Source organism: Trematomus bernacchii, unplaced genomic scaffold (assembly GCF_902827165.1).
Source record: "Trematomus bernacchii unplaced genomic scaffold, fTreBer1.1, whole genome shotgun sequence".
NCBI classification, from domain to species: domain Eukaryota; kingdom Metazoa; phylum Chordata; class Actinopteri; order Perciformes; family Nototheniidae; genus Trematomus; species Trematomus bernacchii.
The window spans coordinates 2,248,233-2,267,898 of record NW_022987851.1 but is presented as its reverse complement, the minus strand read 5'-3'; the positions used below and the strand labels follow the sequence as shown (position 1 = coordinate 2,267,898).

The following is a 19,666-nucleotide window of genomic DNA, read 5'->3' as shown; positions in this document are numbered from 1 at the left end:
GTAGAAGACCCCTCTCACCCTGAACACAAACCCCTCCCGACATCATTCTCTGTGCGTTACATTTACGCACATCTTGGACTATTATTCGTGTGTGAACTGTGAACTCTTGCAAATCCCCTTATCAATATTTCTACACATCCTAAACCATATCCAGTTATATGGACATTTCTTTTTTTTATATTTCCGTTTGCCTGTATTTTTATTTCCTATATTTATTTTTCATTTATTTTAATGTGTTTAATTCTTAGCACAAAACATCGGAATTGAATTGCAATGCAGACCTACTCGGCAATAAACCTGATTCTCATCCCTCTTGAATTAAAACCGTTTAAAGCATGAGGCTGTTTATATTTTATTTTTAAGTGTCGACTTATCTCATAAAAACACCAGAACCTACAATGCATTTTTGTTAAAACGTTATGCGTGTGTATGAAGGCATTATATATATCATTCCTCTGTGCTATAGAGCTCCATTGCTGACTAACACCTATTTAAAAAAAACATAATTATAATGTGTGTCTGGAAAACGATATTTCCCGTCTCATTTTTACCAAGATAAAATAACAACGACAATATATTACTAGGACATTTACTTCAGTAGGAAAGCAATGTGAGGCAAAGAGAGTATGAAAGCCTGACAGTTTTAAGAGACTGACGAACACATTTCTGGTTTTGTCTTATCCTTTAATAAAGGTATTTGCGTATTGCGGCGTTTAAGGCAAACAGTAGTTTCACTACAGTAGCAGCCATTGGTCACTTAGAGGAGAAGTTGTAAACAAAGCTTTACTGTTACCATTTGTCTCTGTTGCTCGTGTTTTATTTCAGTTTTTTATTGTATGAAATAAAAAATAAGTGAGATACTGGTAAAGGATCTTAAGGTAAGGTATTTTGACACAACTGATGGATAGCTTAATGTGTATTTAATATTAGTCATACTCTCAAAAAACGATGTTATTGCATTTTCCTGTTTTTGATCTTAAAATAAAGCATGGTGATGTTTTATTTACACACCATAGTTTCCTGGAAAGAACTGATTTGAATCTGTAAATGGATAATTCAATTAGTAATTATTATGAGGAAAAAAATCAAGACTGTGTTTAACTGGTACATTCCCATTTAATACACATTTATCAATTGTTAGTGCAAATGTGAGTATTTTACTCACTGGGAAATGAGTCTACAGGAAAGTATTGCATTCTACCACAGAGAATAAAAGGTGCCAATCATTTATGAATAGAAAATAGATATTCAATTGCGTTTTAGTGCTTATTTTAGGTAAATCCCATTGGAAAACTTCTTATAAACTGAACGCAATGACCTAAATATTACATAAACGTCAAAATAATATAATCTACATTATTTGTTTATTGTACATTATTTATTCTGTCATTCTATCTTACATGTACATAGTTTACTTATTCCTGCAGGTTACTTGCACCATTTCACTAATCGCCATATTTTTTTCTTCACAAGTTTACTTTCTTAGTTCTTTCTTGAGTATATATTGCACTGTTGGCAGAGCCTGGGACTGAAGACTTAATCACCAAGAAGTACCCTGTATCTTTTGCGCATATGACGATAAACCCTTTAAATCTTGAATCCTTAATAACTACCAAATTAAATAGTTCTTTCCAGGAAACTACACAAGAGTAGAACAATACATTAGGGATATCAAAGTGATCCCTTTGATTCCTCTGTGGACTGGGCAGGTGGATTTCAGATGTTTTACCTGCACCACAAACGCTGCCAGGCCGGCCAGCGCGGCCAGCAGGGCCATGCGCCGCAGCCGGCCCACGTTCAGCTGCTTGAGCAGAAAGAAGCGCGCCCAGCCCAGCTTTTTGTCTGTGTGGGGGGGGTAGCGCATGTTGTTGAATGCCTCCATGTTCAGCTGCTTGATCAGACAGCTTCGCAGGTGGCTGAGCTGGTTGAAACCGTGCAGGCCGTGGTAGCATCCCATACCGCTGTTACCTGAGAGACAAGCCGGGGGAGGAAGTCAGCTACAAATGTTCCTCAGCTTTACTCCTCTAAATAAAAAGGATGTTTAAAACACTTACCAACTCCTCCAAAAGGCAGAGCGCTAACAGTGAAGTGCACCAGACAGTCGTTAGCTAGCAGAGCTCCACTGGACGTCTCTGCTATCACTCTTTTGATCAGCTGTTAATAAGAAAGTCAATAAATCAGCATCGTGGGTAAAATCAACATGAGCTACTAAAAATGTCAACTTGAATAATGGGAGAAACATGTCTTCTGGTGATGTGTTCACCTTGTTGTCGTTGGAGAAGACGTATAAGACCAGAGGTTTTTCTCTCTCGTTAATAAACTGGATGGCCTCGTCCACACCGCTCACAGTGATGATGGGCAGCAGCGGCCCAAAGATCTCCTCCTTCATCACTTTGGACTCCCCCGTCACATCCTGCAACACAGTGGGGGCTGCAGGGACACAGGAGGAAGAGGCTCAAGCTTATACTGTGGATACTGCCTTATATACAGGTAGTGTAGGGTTATGTGGTTGCAAGTTGTGTGTATCTTGGCGAGGATTTGTGTATGGAACCACTATGATGTAGTCAACATTTTACACTTAAGTTACAGGGAGGTTGGAGAAAATATAATGAGTTTTCTGTCCTGCAAATATATCCCAGCTTATTTTCACCTGTGACTACACCCATTTTGATAAATAAGATTCAACCAGATTAAACTGCTTCTTTTATCAAACAGTTGTCTTTAAAAACAGATACAATCCCAAACAAACTAAATCTTGATTACATTTCTCTAGCTAATATGCAATTACCTATCAGTGCAATAAAGATGATATGTTGATAATGGTTGTTTTAACGCATTACTTGTTAGATGCCTGAAAAAGCGTATGCTAACAGGTGACTTAATGAGACTACTAAACGTCATCGAGACGAAAGTTGTTGACATGAAGTCTTTGAGCATGTTTCTTTCAGTGATTGGGATGTTAACGGTTTGTTTTTCCTGTGTTGTGTTTTAATATTTGTCCTTGTTGATGTGGCAAATGGAGCTGCTGTGATCCCTTAATATGTGGAAATGATTATCATAGAACTTATTTTCTGCAATATTCCAAAATCCAATGGAAAAATCCCATTGCTTTTGTGTCGAGGTAGCCCTTGCAATGCTAAGGTTGACCAATACAAATGTGTCATCACTGCACCACACTATATATTCCCAAAAACATGATTGGGTATAAAAAGCACACTGAAAATACCACCAACAAAATATAAAACAATCCACCACCACAATCTATTCAGTTCCACTTTAGATGCGTGTCCCAACAGACAGAACAAATTCATTTTAGATGCCAATGGCTAAAACACACCATGTACCTATATAGCACTGGGATTCATCGCTGCCTCCACCCACAGCCACTGTGCTCCCCTCCATCAGACCCATGAGCCTCTTAAAGTGATGCTGGTTTATAATGCGTCCGTAGTCCTCAAAGGTTTCGGGATTCTCTGTGTAAAACTCCTGCAAGGTGTGAAATATAGGAGAAATGATTAATGAAATACGCATTAAGGAAAATATATGGATCATTAGTGGTAAGCATATAAACGTATCTCCTCCTAACGCCTGTTTCTCTGTTGTGCAAAACAATGTATCAAGTTATGATTCATATTGTTTGAACATACACACAGAAACATCTTTGTTGTCTTATTCTTAGTTTGTAATCAGTTATATTATGCAAATGGTACACTGGAGAAAAGTATTTAGGGAGAAACACAAACATACTAACCTTACATTCATCTAGATATAACACATCAATTCCACTGCTATCCTTTCTTTGTATTCTATTACTATGCTAATTGTTTTTTTTCTTATATCTCAAATGTTTCAATAAGAGGCTCTGCCCCCTTTGTATCTCAGGAAGTGTTTGTGTTTCATGCTTATTCGGATTGGAATAAGATTCCCCCTGATATCCGTCATGTGTCATCATTATTTGAGTTTTCAGTTATGTTATGACTGTTCCTTTAATTAAGGATTTATGAACTATCTTTTTCTTTGTATTGTGTTTAGTCTAAGGTAGTAATTAGGTAGGTTTTTTTCTCTTTTTGTATTTTTATTTAGTTTGTTGTTACTAACCCTAACCCTTTACCCTCCCTCCCTAAAACCAAAAGACACGTGATAGCTTTTACCACCCTACTGGCTAGAAGGCTAATATTGATTGAATGGAAAGCCACTGTGTCTCCATCTCATACCCACTGGCTTATAGACATTTTTTTCCCCTTAAGATGGAGAAGATCAGGGGCCTCATTTATAAAGGGATATACGCTCAAAAAATGGCGTATGCCAGTTTCTACGCAATGTTTGCGATTTATAAAATACTAACTTGACGGGAAAATGTGCTGTCCTCCACGCAAACTCTAACCCATGCGTACGCACTAAGCACACAAACGGGAGAGACGAGAAACTGCGACACCGTTGGCAGAAGGAAGAATGGAGAGAAATATGTGGAAATAATACCATAAATAAAATGTTACCTCTCATTTATCAAATATGAAGAATTCATTTTCAAACATTGATTAATTTAAAGCCAATCTTAAAATGATTAAACAAACGCCTGTTTGAGACTCCTCAGTGCACACAAAAACATAACTTGGAGAAATAAATAAATACGGATATGCTATTTAAAACCACCTCGAATATGTTGTGTTAATGTTATGACATGTTTTCTCATAAATGATGCGGTAAGCAGGAGGACAGAATTACGTCTAAACTGACGCCGTTTTGCATTTCTATAGGTTGTAGATACGAGCATGGTTTTATATACTATCACGTTTAATCGTGTTTTATGCCGTTTGCCAAGACTTGATAAGTCGCTCGTAAAACACAGGAGGTATGGAAACTAAGAACACCATATGTGGTAAATTGTACAGCTAATATAACACAACACATTAGTTGTATTTCCTTTAACTGGTGGATTATGGATATATAGTTGCTGATCGACAGCTGGAACACAAACCACCAAATACAACACAATCATTCAGATCCAGTCGTCATGACTACACTCCGGAGGGATTCCCCGATCATTTCTTACAGTTTCTCATCAAGGGGGTGTCTCCTGTCCCCGGTACAAACACACTGCCTGAGGAAGGTTATGTGTATTTGTTTTGTCATTAACTTTTTTCGGACCACTTATTTATTTATTTTGGTGACGATCCGACCTCCATGCTGCTACTCTGGTTCAAACTGCATCCACCAAACAATATGATTTATCTCCACCTCCCCACAATAACCAAAATCTGACACGGTGTGAGATGTCTTTTTTAGCTGTTCTATCGTAATTTCCTGCGATCTTCTTCATGCAGTCAGTCAAAATGAATGAATGAATGGGCGTTTCTTTGACTATGTATAGGCAAATATGGGCGTTACGAGTCGATTGTGATTTATAAAGGGAAACAGGCGTAGGAAGTGCCGTACGCACTTCCCTCGCCGGTACGCAAGGTTTTGTGAATCGGAAAATGGCGGAAAATGTATGTACCTATTTTTGTGCTTTGTACTACGTAAGCAACCTTCCTACGTCAATCCTACGCAAGGCGTTATAAATGAGGCCCCAGATCTTCTTTTTAAAGGCTTTTGTGGAGAACATGGGACCCCTTTTTTCAATTTGTTATGAGGATACCTTTCCCCATCATTCCTGATTAAAGACGTTGTTGTACTCGCTGACAGACTTTTGTATTTTATATATATTTATTATATTAAAAATGAATGTTTCCAAAAGATTAAAGTGTGTGTGTGTGTGTGTGTTTGTTTCCTCCTTTGTGTATGGTTATAGTTACTTTGGTGTTTAGCAATATTTCAATGTTTTTCTATTGTCTTTTACATTGAATATTTCTCTTCTTACTTTTGATCCTTGCTCTGATGTAGCAACTCATTTAGACCGACCTTGATGCATTTCTTGATCTCTTCCACCACTCTGCTCTGGATGGAGGGTTCACAGAGGACGAAGTCAGGAGCGATGCACGTCTGGCCACAGTTCACAAACTTTCCCCAGGTGATGCGACTGTATTGGGGGGGAAATCATTGAAAAGCTGCTTCCCCACTGCTGTGTGTTTGATATTTATGTAAAGCTTTCAGACTGACCGGCATGCCATACTGATGTCACAGTTCTTGTCGATGTAGCAGGGGCTCTTCCCCCCCAGCTCCAGGGTCACTGGGGTGAGGTGGCGAGCCGCGGCTTCCATCACTATTCTACCCACGGTGCTGCTGCCTGTGTAGAAGACGTGGTCAAACTTCTGCTTCAGCAGCTCCTGGGTCTCTGACACTCCGCCCGTCACCACTGGGAACAGATCCTAGGGAGAGGATACGCAGCCATTAGATAAAGGTACATGAAGATAAAGGTGAAATCATTCATACAGAAAAAAACAGGGGGCTCACTTTGTCTAGATACTGAGGGAGGAGTTCCTCCATGACCTTGGACGAGTTAGAGCTGACCTCTGACGGCTTTATTATTGCTGCATTACCTGAAAGAGAAAACATAGACACAATGATAAGCCTTAAAGTTAGGCACAGGGGAAATAAACTTCCTTCAGGGAACTTTGGGATTTGAGCCTTCGCAGACCATTCATATGCACACAACCCTACATAACACACCAGAGGACAGGTAAAACCCCCAAAAGCATTATAAGGCCCCTTAAATCACTTAGCCAAACTTCCTAAGTCAATCTGTTGTAGTTCATTATTTATTGTGGGAAAATGTAGCTGCCTGTTAATTGTAAGCACAAGCACCGAAGGACAAGACGTTAGGTGTGGACTCCTTTAGAGCTGCAAGAATGAGTAGATCCACAGAAAGTAGATCAATGTGAAAGTCAATTTGAATGCAAAAATGTAGATCTGTGGGTTTTGGATTGACAAAAACAAGAAATGTAAAGACCTCACCTTTGACTTTGATTATTTGCTTGAATAATCAATTGAACCAGTAAATAATCCGCAGATAAATCATGATTAAAACAATGGTTAGTTGCATCCCTGCAGTGTTTTACTGGGAGGGAGTACTGGTTTATAATAGTTGTGTGACTGCACAATTTATATTTCTTTGAAACCGTCTTTTCCCCCGACAATGCGTTATGTTTTAAAGATGGATCTGACGTGAGAACAAACTCCTAAAGGATGTACAATCTGGTCATTCACATTATTGACCCTTGTGCCGCTGTAGTCATTTTGTTACACTGTCAACTGTCATACTTATGCCATGTTAGACAAATGGAACAGGTCTAACACCATAAGATTGCCCCTGGGATTTGTATGTATAAGGGTCTTAGGGTCTGGATTGCTTACATACTCTTTTCACATGTTTCTCCTACTATATAGCAAGCTAACTGAATTTTGGAAACTGGGATATGAATGTTGTTGCAGCCACACTACTCATGCACTGTGGCTGCATTGCATTCTGCTCTATAGAATCCTTTTTAATAAGTTATACATCCTTTGTGATGTATTTCTCCCTGTTTGATTGTCCAAAGCCAGATTAATACTCATGTGCGATTTACCCTAGTGCAATTTACACTTTATTTTTCTTTCAATTTATTTTTCAATCTGTAAACGGTATCAGCATTGTGTACTTATCTGTTATTTGTTTTTTCACTTATTGTGTTTTTATTATTAAAATGTGTCCCTACTTTTTTATATAACATACATAATATCGACTCTTTTTAATTAATCTGCACTATACTCTTGCTTTTGCAATACCGTACATTTCTCCATTGCGGGACAAATAAAGGATTTCTGATTCTGATTCTTGTGAGTGTGTATGGGAAAATGCAGTACCAGCAGCGATGGCTGCCACCAGCGGCTGCAGGGTGACAGACCAGGGGTAGTTCCAGGCCCCGATGATGAGCACCACCCCCAGAGGCTCCGGCTGCACGTAGACCTCATCAGTTATGGTGAGGAGGTTCTTCTCCACCGGCCGAGGAGCCGCCCACTCTGCCAGCTTCTCTATAGCCAGCTTGATCTCTCCCTCCAGTCCCAGGGTCTCAAACAGCTCCGTCCCATTTGCACTCTGAAAGCAGAAGAATCAAGTCCAGAGTTCATTTGTTGTTATCTGTTGTGCTGGAGCTTGTTTAAATTGGTGAACATTATTTATTAAAGGTCAAAAGCTACATGGCAGTAATTACAAGTGTTGATTACACGACAAATTGATTTAATTTGGTTAGTGTTATGTGCTCTTTAGCTTGTAATGTTTGTGTATATTACATACAATTGCTCAATTTGATGTGTAAGTGATATATATTGTAAATATTTTCTGTTTAGGGTCTGGTCCCCTAATCTTCGAGTAGCTCAACGGGGTGTCCCATTTCACAAATCCTCACCATGACGTATGATGTCACTTGAATATTTAAATGTTTGTGAATAAAATCAATTGAAAATGAATCTGCTGTTCAATAGAGACTGAAATGTATCTTTGCATTGAATGTTTGAACGATCTTGGATAATGCATCCTGCTGTCCAGTGAGCTGCCAGTATTTAGACACAAGCTTGAAAGCTTAAAACTGATCTCTGTGTATACAGTGTGACTTATCCACCTTGCCGAGGTCCTTTTTGACAGCATCTGCTATGTCCCTGCGTCTCTCTGTGATGAAGCGGAGCAGGCTCTTCAGCTGGTGGATCCTGTACTCCAGAGGCTTGCTCTTCCCTGTCTGGAAGGACTTCCTGGCCCGCTGTACAGCCAGCTGTTCCCGGGACATCTTTAATAAAGAATATAAACAGTATGAGGCCCTCACCCTATGCATTAAATTCCATTGAAGCCAACTTTAACTTCCAGGTTGATAAAGACATTTTGACAGTTAAGAAAGCCGAAAGCTAATTCTACCAAAAGATGACCAATTGATGTTTCAATGGCTAATGTTATGTCGCAAAAAGTAATAGCATGACATTTATTTGCTATACAAGTGCATTATGTACATTTCCTTTGCTGATAAACAATAAAACCCTGACAATTAATGTATGATCATAGCTCATACAAGCTAGCTGTAATAGGCTACGCATAATAATAACTTTAATACTTAAATGAGTGTGCATTACTTTGTGCAGCCCTACCTTTGTTGGAGCTATCATTGCACTATAAAGCAAACACTAATAATACTCGCTATACTAGATTAACCAGTCACTTTGCTGTAAATGCCAGACTGGCTTAGCTTTTTAGCTAACAGCATAGCATTGCAAAAATATTGTTAAATAGTTAACGCACTCCATAGAAAATAAACGAACATAAATAAGCTTTTAATAGCTATGTAAGCGACACCTTACCTTTTAGTATTAATTGTTGACGATATTAGCCTACTAGTTACAAAGTTATGAGGTCGTGCGTTTGTCGTTAGCTTCAGCCAGACGGCGTCAGCAATTGGTTTGAAGGTGTGTCCATCAAGGAAATAACCAATCAGCTTCAAGATACAACCAGCTGACCGGCCTACATCACAATAACAACAACAGCAGGAAGTTAACAGGCCTATTTCAGCAACTAAGGATTTTTTGAAAATCCTGTAGGTCATTATTATGACTTACTCTCTCACAATTTTGACTAACTATCTACTTATCATAACTTACATTTAAAGAAATTATCCTGTTTTGCAAAAAGTATCCTAAATATTTGTTAGCTTCTTAATAAAGGCACTGGATAGGAACACAGACAATGTGAGTTGAACAGATACAGATAATGGTGTACAGTGTTATCCATACTTGATATACTTATAAATGCAGTCTATGACACTGTTGATTAACCTTATATGTTATACATATGAAGGAAGATATGTGGTAGATTGGGACATTTCATGGAAAACAGACTGGACAGCGGCAAAAAATACTAAACGTAGATTATAACAAGACACATGGGTAATGAGTACCTAATTATGACTTTGTTATTCCATAACGTTTGCTAATGTTCTCTAATGTATGCTAATTATTTGAAAAGGTTACAAAAATAAATGGTTTGTGGAAATATTGAAAGCTAATGCAATTCTGGAAAAGGGGTTGATGAATGAGATTTACTTTAATTGTTAAAAGGACAAAAAGGTTACTTGTTTTTTTTATATTAATCGTAATCATTTATTTATTATCATTATCTCCATATATAAACCTTTTTAACATTTCATCAAAATAGCCAAGCTCGAAAAAATTAAACACAGCAACACTTTTTAATTGATTCTCTTTTTAATAACAAAGACTGTATTTGGGTTCTATAAAGAACAAAGACGGACAGCCCTCAGTGAGGGACACGAGTGTAACATTAACATTTCTCTGAAAAAAAATGGGTGCTTGGAAAGAGTTGCATTTTCAGGGTCATGACTGACGGCAGGTTTCTTCGAAATGCATTCAGATCAAGCTGGAGAGGCGCGAAACAACGGGGTACATACAGTACATTGAAGATTCTAGAGGTTCTAACGGGGTACAAATGCAGCCTCAGCACCCATGCTTCATCTTAAAACAGTCCAATTTCAGTTACAGTCCATGGACAAAAATGGTACAGAGCGAAGATTCGGGCGGGTTTCCGTCAGCCTTTGTTGTCCCTCTTCACTCTGTGTGCAGTAAAAGGCTTTGTGTGGTTCAGAGTGCTCATGACGAGAACGAAGGAAACCCAGATATGTCTTTTAAAAAATTAAAATAAACAGTACATGAGAGAAACAGGCCTAAGGTGCCTGTGAATGCATCTATACACATTTGTACACAGAAAAATAATGTATTCACACCTGTACAGAGGAGTAGGCCTTGGTCTGCTTTCAGATGAAGAAGGCACCTCCTTTTCCATCACTAACTGTTTACTACTGGCCTTAATGCACACCTGGCAAGTGTGTCTATATACACTGACTCATACATACTTACAGTACATACACTTTTAGGAGCACAGCAGATGAGGGGAGGCAAAGGGACAGAGCGGATGCTAGGCAGTGCAGATTGTGACAAATCAAGTACAATGTTGGGAAATTAGTATCTATTTCAGAAACTTTCCCACTAAGCAAATATGTGTCTTGATCTGAACAACAAACAGTCCTGATAGAAAGAGTTCTCCGGAAAGAGCTGCCACGAGTTAGAGTTTATTCTTTGGCACACCCCTGTTGTGCCAAAAAAAGGTTTCTCTTATTAAAAAAAAAACCCTTGGCAGACATGAATAAAATGTATCAAATTCAGCTATGTACATATAAAGATTTGTGCTCTTTGACTGACAGGCAGGCCATCTGACAGCGTCACCGACACCCCATAAACACACACACCCCCTCCCGAAAAGAGGGGAAAGGAATCATCACATGCACCACATACAAATATTTACAAGATTGCAAACATCAAGTTTTGTTTAATAAAAAAAAATCTAGCTACAGATACTGACGGAACATAAAAGCTGTATTCCTTTAGTAAAATTAAACGTATTAAGTCGTCATGTTTATATATATATATATTTTGAACTCCTTTACATTCCTACAAAACGGGGTAACGAGGGAAATACATGTCAATAGTTTTTAGATGTTTTCTTGTTGCGAGTGGAAAATGAACATCCGGTTGATACAAGCCAATCAAAATTCCCCTGCTATGTAATTTTGTGTGAATAATCGTATCACCAACTGCACTTTAATGGTAAAGACTTAAATTGTCTTTCCATGGCTAAAAATAATTTCAATCGGCCATCAAGACAACATTTATTTGATCTTAAAAGAAGAGCTCTAGGCAATTTGTCTCGTCTAAGATAACCGTTTCCCTGGTTGCTCTGCCTTATGGGAAATGTATGCATTCAGTTAATCAGTAAGTATTGAGGGGTGGGAGCGGGAGTGATCGTTCCCCTGCCTTCACATGTATACCTTCAGATTTTATACTGACACACCTCTCCACAGTAAAGTGCTTGAGCTAAAAACATATCAAATTTACAGGTTCCTTTGCTCACACGGCTGTCGTTTTCTGTTAAAACAGTTTGTGTTTCACGTAAAAATCGTTGGATTTGTTACAGTGATCAGCCATCTGCTTAATTTCCTTCCGCTCCAATACTTGAGGTTATTTAAAAATAGGCAGGAGACTCCATGTTCTTCTGAACCAATAAATAAGAACAATAACACAGAGTAAATAACAACTGATATCACATAGTAAGCAGGTTTCTTTTTTTAAACTGCTCCATGGGGAGTCTCTTGAGGCCGTTTCATAGTCCTGTCCATCCTCTTCTTCTTCTGGTAAAAAACAATGATATCCTGAAAGATGGAAATATGTTTTTTATATATATTTATGTTGATCAGATGGATTTTTCACCATCATGGCGTAGGAAGAAAAATGCACATGGAGGTGCATGCATTGTGTCCACATCCAGTTTCAGTCTTTAGTTTCTGGATCATCTTTGGTTGTTTTGTGCATCAGTCGCTGGTCACAGCTCAGTCCATGATGCAGCCAGTGGGATGATAAATACAGATGAAACTGTCAAATGAAAAGTGCTTGAACTGCTACAGGAGGATCAGGGTCTTAGGACGTGGTCCCTGTGTGTGTGTGTGTGTGTGTGTGTGTGTGTGTGTGTGTGTGTGTGTGTGGCTACTCGTATAGTGTAACAGTGCAGTAGCAGAGGGCTGAGATCCTGCGGTCCACACTGGCCTTGTCTGCAGGGAAAATACAAACAATCAATTAAATTACAGTTGTTAACGCAAACATTTCAAGAAGTGAAAATAAGAAAATATATTTCAACTGCACCTTCATTCAATCTTTTTTGTGAGAACCGCACATTTTTAAGTCAAAACAAGCTTTTTCCCACGTTAAAAAGAGTCAGATCTGTACATGATTTGTAGATTTGCTGTAGAATTTGTTTGTTATCAATAGAAAAGTTATGTGACACATTTTCAAAATGAATTCCAAATCTGCCTGAGTGAGTGGCTCTTTGTTTACTGTGAACAGAACTTTTTCATCAAAAAACGCTAATTAAGTTTCATTTTCTATGGCTAGCTCCCTGCTAGCTTAGGTTGCTTTGTACAGCTGCTATCTCATTGGCTGCATGTAATAAGGTCAGCAACCATAAATGTCAAAGTAAAAATAACATTAAAATGTTAGCTTGGCGACAGTTTCCACCGCTCTCCATAAGATAACGATGGCAAAGTTAGATCATAACCGTTCTAAAGCTAATCATGTGACGCCAGCAATAGATGCCACTTAAACCCAGTCTGTTCATACCATTGATTTCTGCTCGAGGCCCATGTGTAGGAATGTGTGTATCTATGTCCCAGAGATTTTACTCACACTTGACCACGTTCTCAACGTCGGTGGGGTCCTGCAGGATCTTGGACAGGCCGTCCAGCAGCATGGCGGCCTTGCTGTAGCGGTAGGCGATATCTTCGGTCTGCTTGAACATCTCATCCAGAGCCGCAGACTGAACCTGACACACACACACACACACAGCATCACATTATTGTATCAATTAAACTGACAAGAATCAACATGTCTTTTTAAGATATTTATGCTTTCGCGTTGTATATCTGGCATTCACCATCTCCACGGCATTATTGTAGATGAGCTTCTCCGCTGTGACGCTGTTGATCTCGTCCATAAAGCGCTGCTTGTCGGAGAAGAAGTGGTTGAGTTTGTCTGTCAGCCGCCGGCAGAGGGAGATGCAGCTTTTGTAACGCTCGTTCAGACTCTTCACCACTGAGAGATAAAAAGAGACATGTTTAGTGTAGGCATTACACATGTAATATAAATGTTGGAAAGTATTGTAATCCTTGATAAACAGATGTTTTAAGGTTTAGGCTGAAGTGATTTATCCCACTCAAAATAAGGGTCCTTGGGAAAAGAGTTTATATGTCTTGTGTTTTACTGTTTTATAGCGAGTAACTGGGATGTGTATGTTTTATTGTTGCTCTCTTGAAACTCTTTAAAAAGCTAAATGTTACTGTCTAGGGCAGGGGTGTCAAACTCAAGGCCCGGGGGCCAAATCCGGCCCGCGACTTCATTTTATGTGGCCCCACAAGAGCTTACAAAGAATATAATATGTTTATTATACGGTTACATGCTACTTTACAGAAGCACGTTGCCCACAATGCATCTCAAATTTGACTTTTTCTCAGAATTTGACTTTTTTTTGTCCAAATATGCCTTTTCTCTTAGAATTAGCCTTTTTCTCATAAATAGATTTTTTTTTCAAAATGTCACTTCTCTTTTTCAAAATGTCACAATCAATGTTTTTCCAGAATGTGGCTTTTCTTTTAAAATCATATTGTGACATTCTTACTGAAGAGACTTGCAATTATTTGCTCTAGACTTCTGCTTTCAGACGTAGTTAATTATGAAGTTATATTAATTAATGATATAGTTTTAAAGTTACAACCGGCCCTTTGAGTGCAACCATAATGCTGATGTGGCCCGTGATGAAATTGAGTTTGACACCCCTGGTCTAGGGTGCTCACTTGTACGAAAGGGCCATGCTTGAAGGAATTAAATATCTCTAAAAGGATTACTATACAAATATTGTGTTTGTATTGCCTCACTCATCACTATCTAGACAGCAACGGATGTTAAGTTACAACAACAGTAATAATTAAATAGACAAAGGTAACATTTAAACAACTCCCTCTGATGAAAAGGGTGAACAGCAGATTTTGCCTCTTTTCTAATTGGATGACATTTCCTTACCCTGTTTGACGGCACTGGAAGGATTGAGCTTGGCTGATTTGATCTGTGCCTTGGCCAGATGCAGAGAGGAAGCCAGGAGCTGAGCCGCCTTCATGTAGAGCACCAACTGCTCCACCTGCCTGAGGGGGGCAGCACAAGCACAGTCAATCAAACACTGCAGCACACCTCCTCCTCCTCAGACTGCATGATATTAGTCATTATCTGAGATCCTGTCAGACCACACTTTAGGCATTCCTTACCCCCACTCTTTGCTGAGCTGGCTGATCTGGTCTACCACCACGCTGTCCTGGGGGGGGTAGAGCGAGGCGGACGACACGCCGAGCTCCGTCCCTCCAGCTCGCACCGCTGCCATCTCCAGGACGCAGTCCGTGAAGGAGAGCATCATGCGGAGGTACATCAGCGTGTCTGTGTGCTCTCGCTGGACCAGACAAAGAGTAAATGTCAAACAGGAAAGACTCAATTAAAAGACTGTACCAGTGAGTCATGAAGCTGTCCTAGGCCTCATTTCTACTGCCAACTCTACTCAACTTGACTCTTTTTTTAAATTTATTTTGGAATTGTCACGGCGTTTCACAGAAGGTCCTGCACTGACCTGTCATACCAAATTAGCCAAACTGACGTCAATAAGGATCACATTATTTTTTAACACTGGACCCTTATTTCAATTAAATGGCATCCTGTGTAATACGCTGTGCACTTTGTACACTAGGTCGAACAATTGACAAAGTACAGACATTCCTCTGTTCGGTGATGAAAACGATGTCTTTACAGAATCAGAATACTTTATTTATACTGGGGGAAACTCGGCCGAATATAGGCTGCTATATAGAGTGGAAAAAGAAAATCAAGATAAAGGACCTGGTACCAAAAGTGAATCAAGTCGAGCAGGTCCTTACTGGGCAGCGGAAACGGTATGATTGGTTAAGTATCCTGTTAAGTGATGATTAAAAGACTCCAAACACTTGACTTCCTCACCTCCATCAGAGTCTCCTCGGGCAGCTCAGGGGCTTCGAATGTGATGAACCCTTCCAAGCTGGGGGGGGAGGTCCCATAGGGAACGTAGCGCAGGCTGCTGGGTGCCCCATCACTCCCGTGAGCAACCTGACTCACCCCGAAACCCCCTGGAGGAGAGCAGCCCACGGCCATGCCGGGGGGAGACCCCACATAGACCCGACCGCTGGTGGAGCACAGGGAGCCGCCAGAACTGTTGGAGCCCACTGACGGGAGAGGGGGGGGTCATAGATCAATACTAACTAAAAACTAAAAACATGTTGTTGTAGGGAATGGCCTATTTGCTCAGGGTCAGGGTGCTCACCTGAGGTGGTGCGGGGTCGTGTGCCCATGTGGCTGCAGGTGGGCGGAGTGCTGCTGTTGGGCGGTGAACCCACGGTGAAGAGGACGGTACGGGGGCTCGCTGACATACCCTGAACCAGCCCACTGGGACCTGCAGGGGCTTTAGGAAGAGGAAATGGGTTTAATACTATATCATACACTGTAAAAAATGAGACTCTGTATAAGGAAGCATTAAGTATCAGGTAAGTTATCATTCTGGCATGTTTAAATATAACTTGATATACTTTTATATGGAAAAATACAGACTAACAAGACATTCATAACCCCCTATATTGGCCATGTGCAGACAGCAGTGTTCTCATACCTGTGTCCATGGGTCGCTCTGTGTTCAGGCTGTCATTGCTGCCCTGATAGGCCTGTCCCCCCAGAGTCATTCTGATTTGCTGCTCAGACAGACGACCTGTACTAACGGACCTGCAGAGAAAACACAAACAACATCAGCACAATGTGAAACAGACGAAAAAGTGACGTCACACGGCACCACACAAGTGCCCTTTCCTCCAAAAACATGCAAAAGACTCATTTATTTATTTAAAATAGCACATTTGTCCTCTACACATCTTCTTCTAGCACTTTTATCTGTTTGCAGCCCACATATTTACATATTATTACATACACAGTATTGTATTCAACTGTACAGTATATATATTTATTTGTTTTGATCATATTCTGTTTAAAAGGTACGTAGTTTACTTATTCCTACATTTTACTTACTATTTTAGTTTTTGGTTATTTTGGATGTTGCACTTTCGGTGGAGCCTGAGCTTTTTATTGCCAACAATTACACTGTAGCGATTTTGAATAAAACAATAAAACCGTTGAATCTTAAATATGAATGTCTTAATTTTTTTTATGCAAATACAACAATTTAGAGGCATTCAATGTTAGAAACAGAAGTATGTTTTGCCTGCCAAGCAATGAATCTGGTACAAAACTGTGAAGGTGCCTTGGTGGTACGATACTACTGATAGCAAAGAATAGCAAAGGAACATCCATATCAACAATAAACGATAATGATCAATGGACGTTGGAAAGATGGCATGGGGTAGTGAAGGAAACAGGGTAGTGAAGGAAACGGTCCAGGAGTCCTACCTGCCAAAGGTCCTGCTGGCCTCGGGGGCCGCGGGGCGTCCGGAGAGGTACGGGTTGCAGTGGTGGGCACACATTTCCCGAGCATCTGCCAACGTCTTGGTGGGCACGGGGCTGTCCGCCAGCGCCATCAGATTACAGGACGCTTGCGTTTTGGGAATCTTGAACGGGGCCGATATGGTCTGAAAGGTACAAAATAAACAGGGAAACTTAAAAAACGGAATGTATTTGGTGCTGATCTTTCAATCACTTCAAATCTGTACTCACTTTAGTGGGAGAGCCGATGATGGTGGGCAGCGGGGACTTCTGCAGCCAGTCGGACGTGCGGGGGGAGGTGCCCAGGAGCTTTGTGGGGGAGGAGCCCAGGTTGGCCGGGCGGCCGAACTGAGGGGAATGACTGCAGGAGGAAGAGGAGGCGGAGGAGGAAGGCTGAACCGGGTCTGATAACTGCTTGTGGAGCTTCTGCCTGGTCTGGTAGACCTCGGTCAGGGTGGGGGCACTCTGGAGCCGGGCCCCCAGAAGCTGAGAGGACGGGACGGGGGAACCTGCAGAAGTGGATTAGAGGTCAGTTTAAGTAAATGGACCATTAAGCGTAGTGTATTAAAAAACCTGTATAGATCTGATTTCAACTGATCACAGAAAATGTGACATTAGGGAGTCATAACTAAATCATTTGTCCCTCAGCTCTGAGTAAAAGAAAAACAGCGGGGAGTGATGCTACTGGTGACACTTTGAATGAGCGCTGTGCGTCACACCAGTCAAAGAACAACAGTCCTGAGACTGTCCAAGGACACTCTGTGTTGGTATTTAAATCTGCTTGTTTTTACTGTATGTCTTTTAAAAATAGGGGCCAAAGTCTGGCTTTATATCAGACAGTACACTTTCCTCATAATAAAGCGGTCACCATGACAGCAAAGGTCCTGACACAAACAGTGAAGGAGTTCCAAGACGTGAAATCTGTAGTGTTTTTATATCATGACTTTTAAAAAGACCTTGACCTATTTTAACCCAAGGAATTATAAAGTTATGACACACATGAGATAACAAGGCAACAACTGCAGTTAAGGTCGTTACTACCTTTTTGAATGCCAATGCATATCATATTATACTGTGTGGCCTTATATCATTGAACTGTTACCTATAATTTGTATCATTGGATCTATATGGTTCATTTTATATTACATTATTACAATACATTTAGCCGACAATTTTTCCAAAGAAACTTACAATAAGTGCATTCAGCTTTACAAATTCTAAAAAAGCCATTATTCTGTAAGTACATTAGCTTTCAATCAGCCTAATCATTGCTACATAGAGAAGAACGTATTTTCTTAGCCTGCAAATGAAGATGTGTATACCTTCTATTGTTCTGATATTTAAACGGGAGGTTGCTAGCTAGCCGATTAGCCAATGCAGAGCGAAGGGCAGATGCTGGAGTGTATGGTTTAACTATGTCCTGGATGTCCTTACCAGAGAAATTGTTGTTTTGCTTTACCTTGCATTTGATAAGATCCATTTTACGTTTTTATTTGATCTGATTACCATTTGCTGTTTCAGCAACCCACATCCCATGTAAATGCTTAGACACACAGTTGGGTTTAATGTGGATGTGGGTGAAGCAGGTGACCAGGCTGTAGTGTTGCCTGTGAACTGACCTCCTGAGGAGCTGCGGCTGCGGGGCTCGTGGCTCTGCATGTGACAGCAGCAGTGGCCCAGCTGCTCGGGGATGGTGCCCACTGCGAACACAAACACATCATTTTCACTGGGAGCTTCTGGACACGTCCAACACATGTCTGGAAGGTGTTATTAAAAAGTTGAGACATATCCAGACGTGTCCTTACCCAGAGGTGAGGGAGAGTAGGGCCGGGAGCTGCCGGTGGAGAGACGCCTGCTGACGGTCTGAGGGACGTCCGCCGAGCTGGGGGACCCCGAGGCCACCTTGGGAAACCCCATAGGACTAGTGTTAGAGCGCCTCACTGTGCCGGACCTAAATCAAACACAAAAAACATTAAGTATGTATGCAGACTTTTAAAGGTGCAACATTAATTCAGTTTTCAGACCTATGAGTACATGATCAGTCTAGATCAGGGGTCGCCAACCTTTTTTAGGATGAGAGCTACTTTCAAAAAATAAAACAAGTCGGGGGCTACTTTTACTCCTCTTTTATATAATTAGCACATTTTAACATTATGATATGCTTCCCTTTAACCTTTGTGTGCTGTTTGGGTCTGTGGGACCCGTTTTCAGTGTTTACTAAAAGAACATGTATGCAATTTCATTATTTGAACCTGCTTTATTTGGAGGTGGACCTCACATCCTCTAGGCGGGTCCGGGGGCATGCACCCCCGGGAAGATGTTTAAAGATGTTTAAATGTTGAAGTTAAATGCATCAATCTGGTGCACTTTGAGCACAACATGAATTGATGTATACAGCTCTCAACACTCAGATGAAAGGGAACTGTATACTTTTCAATAATCCAAACATCTTTAGAATATGATCACAACCAATAACAAATCATTTAAACTTGATTATTCTTATCTTACGTTACCTAGTTAGCATTCTTTCTTTTTATTTATGCTTATTTTACTAATCACTCCCCTTTCAAACTGTTTTTTTTTTTTACTGTCC

At 40.3% G+C, this 19,666-nt stretch overlaps 2 protein-coding genes across 5 annotated transcripts in view; both read right to left on the bottom strand.

Annotated features, from left to right (window-relative positions):
- The window catches only part of LOC117468703 (aldehyde dehydrogenase family 3 member A2-like), a 29,672-nt gene extending 20,306 nt beyond the window's left edge, over positions 1-9,366 (bottom strand). For 3 of the 4 annotated variants that reach the window (XM_034112928.1, XM_034112929.1, XM_034112931.1), the window contains exons 1-10: positions 9,262-9,366; positions 8,538-8,699; positions 7,783-8,014; positions 6,394-6,479; positions 6,100-6,308; positions 5,902-6,019; positions 3,345-3,486; positions 2,264-2,430; positions 2,055-2,154; positions 1,730-1,968 (exon numbers count right to left, since the gene is read on the bottom strand). In XM_034112928.1, coding sequence (XP_033968819.1) covers positions 1,730-1,968; positions 2,055-2,154; positions 2,264-2,430; positions 3,345-3,486; positions 5,902-6,019; positions 6,100-6,308; positions 6,394-6,479; positions 7,783-8,014; positions 8,538-8,699 — 1,455 coding nt within the window. In that variant the 5' untranslated portion in view covers positions 9,262-9,366. Of the gene's footprint in view, positions 1-575; positions 1,969-2,054; positions 2,155-2,263; positions 2,431-3,344; positions 3,487-5,901; positions 6,020-6,099; positions 6,309-6,393; positions 6,480-7,782; positions 8,015-8,537; positions 8,700-9,261 lie in introns of those variants that run through there. The other variant, XM_034112930.1, reaches the window with a different exon arrangement.
- A 776-nt stretch (positions 9,367-10,142) lies between these two features.
- The window catches only part of ulk2 (unc-51 like autophagy activating kinase 2), a 52,770-nt gene continuing 43,246 nt past the window's right edge, over positions 10,143-19,666 (bottom strand). Inside the window, exons 16-27 of the mRNA XM_034112927.1 lie at positions 18,879-19,024; positions 18,693-18,773; positions 17,305-17,582; positions 17,041-17,219; positions 16,253-16,362; positions 15,911-16,048; positions 15,571-15,812; positions 14,835-15,013; positions 14,596-14,714; positions 13,454-13,611; positions 13,207-13,342; positions 10,143-12,575 (exon numbers count right to left, since the gene is read on the bottom strand). Coding sequence (XP_033968818.1) covers positions 12,511-12,575; positions 13,207-13,342; positions 13,454-13,611; positions 14,596-14,714; positions 14,835-15,013; positions 15,571-15,812; positions 15,911-16,048; positions 16,253-16,362; positions 17,041-17,219; positions 17,305-17,582; positions 18,693-18,773; positions 18,879-19,024 — 1,831 coding nt within the window. The 3' untranslated portion in view covers positions 10,143-12,510. The remainder of the gene's footprint in view (positions 12,576-13,206; positions 13,343-13,453; positions 13,612-14,595; positions 14,715-14,834; positions 15,014-15,570; positions 15,813-15,910; positions 16,049-16,252; positions 16,363-17,040; positions 17,220-17,304; positions 17,583-18,692; positions 18,774-18,878; positions 19,025-19,666) is intronic.